A 4,652-nucleotide genomic window follows, 5' to 3' on the forward strand; every position below is an offset into this window, starting at 1 on the left:
GCGGGTAACGGCGCCCGGCAGGGGGCGGGCGGGGGCCACCCGGGGCCGCTCTCCGCCGCCTGTGGGGTCCGGGCCCGGGCGGCGGCCGCCGGCGCCTGCGGAGACGGCTCCCGGCTGTGCCATGGAAACATCGGCCGTGCGGGTGGAGCGGGGCCGCACCTGTCTGCGGCCGCCGGGGATGGGGAGGACGAGGCCTGGGATGCGGCGCTGCCGCCGCCGGGCCGGGCCCGCAGCCCCCTTGGGACATAGGAGGGAATGAGGCGGTTGGCGGAGCTCGGACTCCGCTGCTCCTCCGAGGCCCTCCCCGGTTAAACGGCACCGTGTCTCCGGTGGCCAAACCCCAGCATTCCCTGGGGAATACACCGAGTTCTGTCCGTCCCAGGGTGCTTCCGCGGCAGGGAAACAGCGAAACGCGGTTAAGCGGTTGGGAGTCCGGAGCTGTTTTCCTCCTCGCCTAAGACAATCCCTTTGGGCCCGCCGCGGCTCCGTCTCCGGTGCGGCTTTTTACCCAGGGCGCGCTCATCCGCACCCTCGGGCTCCCACTGCTTCGGTGTTACCGTCCGTTACAGAGGGCAGGTCGGGTGTCTGCCCTGGTGTGCTTGCACGCCTGCCCTGCGCTTGGGAAGCCAGGAGCAGTTCAGGCATTAGTAGGCATCAAAGGATCCACGCCAAAACTCGAGGCGAAAACCACCCCCCCCAAAATCCTTTGTTTTGCCGGTTGTGCCGCTCGCAGGATCCTTACGGATTTCGATGCAGCATTAAGCCAACCACCTAGCTTAGAGGGGGGATTCGTTTTGACGTTTCAGAGGCCTCAAGCAACAAGTGTATGTGAGGTTAAGGGCTGTTTTCTGCTTGATTGCAGGAAGCAATGAAACTAGATTGTATAAAGCAACAAAAAGAACAAAGTTCCGTCGATGCTGAAAGAAAGATCAGTTGTCTTAGTTTGTAGCGTTGTGAAGTAACAGTCAAAACTTGCAGTTCTGGAAAGTAGCTGCTAGTACGAAATATAGGCTAAGAAAGTAGCTAATAGCAAAATCTTAGACTCCTTTTTATTGCTATCTTTTAGTTTAGCAATGGTTGAAGGAGAAAAAAAAAAAAAAGACAATTTTGAAGACTGAGTTTTCTGGGCCTTTATTTCCAGGGCAAGCCAAAGGCATTCTGGACAGGAAAATTTGATTTAGAGGTGGACAGGCTCAACTTAGAGTTAGTTTGGAAGTTCTGGCCTATTTAAAGTCAGACAACCTATTATATTTCCTCAAAATATTTCCCAGAATAGATCTTTTTAAGAAATGCCTGTTTCCTTTTTTTCTGTTAAGGAAGTGGGGTAGATTAATGTAATGACCAATGCAGGGTAGTTAAGGAAGTGGGTAGTTAATGTAATGACCAGCTCAGGAAACTTCAGACCTGAACATGGCTGTTTCTTGATTTCAGCTTTACTTTGAAAATGACTTAAATTGTCTTGGCTGAGATTTACACCAACTACTCTATTTCCCCCCAGCAAAGACAGATGTAAGTCCTGTTTGATTTTAGTACACTTGGCTAAGTTACTGCCTGCTTTGGTAACAGTGTAATTTAGAGTGATGTTAAAAAGTGTCCAGCTCTCTTAGTTATCAGTTACCTTCCTCAGAGAAGTTGTCATCTTTGAAAATATAGGTTCTTATTTTGCACTGAAAAATAATTTGCCATTTTCTATTCACGTCAGGCTCTTTCAGCAGTCTCTAGTTGCTGTGACAAAATGATTTGCTTTTGACTTGGAGTTCAGGTTCAGTCCACTAGCGGTGGTATGAGCTGGTGCAGAAGTGAGGGGTGTTCCCAAATGAGTACTGAAAAAGATCAAGTTTGGGGTTTTGGGTTGGGTTCTTTTTTTTTTACTGGCTTTTGAGACAGTAATGGCCTTCTTGCCAGATATTTCAACAACTAAGTTTTTGCTACACATTTTCAGGAAGTAAACAGCAAAATACTCACTCAACATAAGAAACTGTCAAATATATTGAAGATACCAAGAAAGTACCCTTTACCATAAAAAGTAAGGGATAAAAACAGTCTGCAAGAAAAAAGCCTTTCTATTTGACTTTCAGTGATAAACAGATGAAGTTTTGAGAGTCCTGCTGAGCTTTGTAGTCACAGAAACTGACCCATGAGGAAGCTCAGTCTCGTATATTCTTTGGACTTCAAGACGAAGAATATTTCAATAGTCGTTTCATATATGTATCTTACATGTAATTATATTGTAGCTGGCAATAAGTATTGAATAGACTGCATCCAGAACTATTCGGTTGAAATCATTAGCACATTTTAACAGCAATATTCTTTCCCAGCTTTCAGGTAGAGTGCATTGAAGGCACAATGGAACGGTTTGGAGTCAAGTCTGCTCCGTCACGTAACCGCTCGAAGACTGCTTTGTATGTAACTCCTCAGGATCGCGTAACTGAGTTTGGCAGCGAGCTGCACGAAGATGGAGGAAAGCTCTTCTGTACTTCCTGCAATGTGGTTCTGAATCACGTTCGCAAGTCTGCCATCAATGACCACCTCAAGTCTAAAACGCACACAAAGAGGAAGGCAGAGTTTGAAGAACAGAACGTCAGGAAGAAGCAAAGGACTCTGACTGCCTCCCTTCAGTGCAACAGCACTGCCCAGACAGAGAAAACCAGCGTCATCCAGGACTTTGTGAAAATGTGCCTGGAAGCTAATATTCCACTTGAGAAGGCTGACCATCCATCTGTGCGAGCCTTCCTGTCCCGCTATGTCAAGAATGGCAGTTCGATACCTAAGTCAGACCAACTAAGGAAAGCATACCTGCCTGATGGGTATGACAATGAGAACCAGCTCATCAATACTGAAGACCGTTGAGAAGGAAACTGTTTTCATCATTGTTGTGAAGTTTTACATATTGATGGTGTGCTTTATTTTTATATTCATGCATATAAACAGTGTTACATATTGGTTTTACAAGCTATTTTGTATTAATGTAGGAATGACAATCTATTTGTGAACTTGGTGGTATGCCACAGACTGTTGCTAACCCTGCTGTAGACTTCAGAGCTACATTGGTGTAGAACTCACCCTGAATGTAGGGAGCATAACCTGGCAGACACCTTATCCACGTTCAGTCCAGCTGTACCTGACGCTAAGAAAAAAGCACTTGGATGGAGGACCTCAGGAACCTAAACCGTGCATCTAAATATACAAGGAATATGACAAGATGGAGATTGTTAATCATGTCAGTGGATTGCTTTTTCCAGTATCCTGTCCATGAATGATCGAGAGGAAGTGCTGCACATCTGAAATGCAAGAAGCTGTAGAATGGTTAGTTAAAACAACTGCTGTGTTGGAGGAGGATTATTGCAAATTCCTATTCAAGTTCGGTTTATGTTCTAAAATGGGAAACATTTTTCTTCTAGAATACTCTTCTATCCTACCTGGTGCAATTGTGGATGTATTCATTATCTGGCTCCAATAGCTGGTCTCTTGTACTGACCGCTGACCTCCACTGTTCTCATGAATTTCGGAGTTCTGCATGTTTACCAGTCCCCCTTTTCTAAAATCACAGTTTCATTGTCTCTGTTTAACATGTCCCCTTCAATTTCAGTGCCAGTCGTTGAAAGTCAAATTGACAACCCAGTAACTGAGTGTGGCTTGCAGTGCAGTTGCTGGCAAGTGAAATTTACACTGGGTGAAAATCTTAGTAGACAGGATTAATGCCTTTTTCTTACTAGCAGGACAGAGGAGACTAGATCTAAATTGGAGATGGTGGAGGCACTAAACAGTGGAGTTGAGAAAGCTTTTTTTACAGTGCATATGAGAAGAGGCTCCTTCAGCTTTCCCTGAAGGTCTTCTCCATCTCTGGCCTTGTTTTCAGCCTTTTAGGCAAAGGAGGTAAAGCAATTAAGATAGTTTTCAAAATGGTTACTGGAAAGGCTATTCAGTACCTGTAAAGGCAAACAGAAAAGAATGTATGCTTTGCAGCTCTACTGGAATTACAGGCCTGGGCTGTGTTTCTTACTCTGTGCCAAGGCCATATCTATAAAGGGCAACAAAGGCTAGCAAGGACTAGCAAAAAGTAAAATGGGCAATTGAAGAATTTCAATATGTTACCCTCTCTGAAATCTAGTAAACTATTACGGAGCTATTGCAAATTATTATGCCAAATAATCCACTCAGTGTAAGCGCTCTATAAAGTTTTTGAATGGAATGAGGGAGCTTTGTGCAAAGTGCTGGAGTTAGAGCACCTTCTGTCTGCTTTAGTTTTTCTTGAGGTTCTCCAGGTTTCGGGGAGGCACCAGGCATCTAGTAACGCAGAACTCCTCAGTGGATACAGTGGTGTGACTATGCCGTAACTCCCTCAGGTAGAGCCAGTTCTTTTCAGCTTCCTTTCCCCAGCAGAGTTTCACAGGATTTGTTTCTCAGCATTTACTTTATTCCAGATATTTACAGCAATACTAAGTAATTGCTAAAAAGAGACAAAATAAGCTGCTTATTTTGTTTCTCTAGCTATTCCTCTAGCTATTTCTAGAGCAGTCTCTTCCGCTGGATTGAGAGACACTTACATACTAAGTACCAACTAGTTTTTGTGCAATTATCTTCTACAGAAATGCACTTGTGTCACATTATAATCATGTCCTGTAGCCTTCTGCTATTAGACCTGTTTGAAT

At 44.8% G+C, this 4,652-nt stretch overlaps 1 protein-coding gene across 1 annotated transcript; it reads left to right on the forward strand.

Moving 5' to 3' along the window:
- Positions 1 to 2,079: 2,079 nt before the first annotated feature.
- Positions 2,080 to 4,267, forward strand: CGGBP1 (CGG triplet repeat binding protein 1). Its single transcript, XM_061454349.1, has one exon. The coding sequence runs from the start codon at positions 2,347 to 2,349 to the stop codon at positions 2,848 to 2,850; it is 504 nt and encodes a 167-aa protein (XP_061310333.1). The 5' UTR covers positions 2,080 to 2,346; the 3' UTR covers positions 2,851 to 4,267.
- The last annotated feature ends 385 nt before the right edge of the window (positions 4,268 to 4,652 follow it).

Source organism: Pezoporus flaviventris, unplaced genomic scaffold (genome assembly GCF_033815535.1).
Source record: "Pezoporus flaviventris isolate CSIRO_AGI_PZ_B2104156 unplaced genomic scaffold, CSIRO_AGI_Pfla_v1 ptg000015l, whole genome shotgun sequence".
NCBI classification, from domain to species: domain Eukaryota; kingdom Metazoa; phylum Chordata; class Aves; order Psittaciformes; family Psittacidae; genus Pezoporus; species Pezoporus flaviventris.

Coding starts and splice junctions, on each gene's coding strand:
- CGGBP1 (XM_061454349.1), top strand. CDS start 2,347: ATGGAACGGTTTGGAGTCAAGTCTGCTCCGTCACGTAACCGCTCGAAG.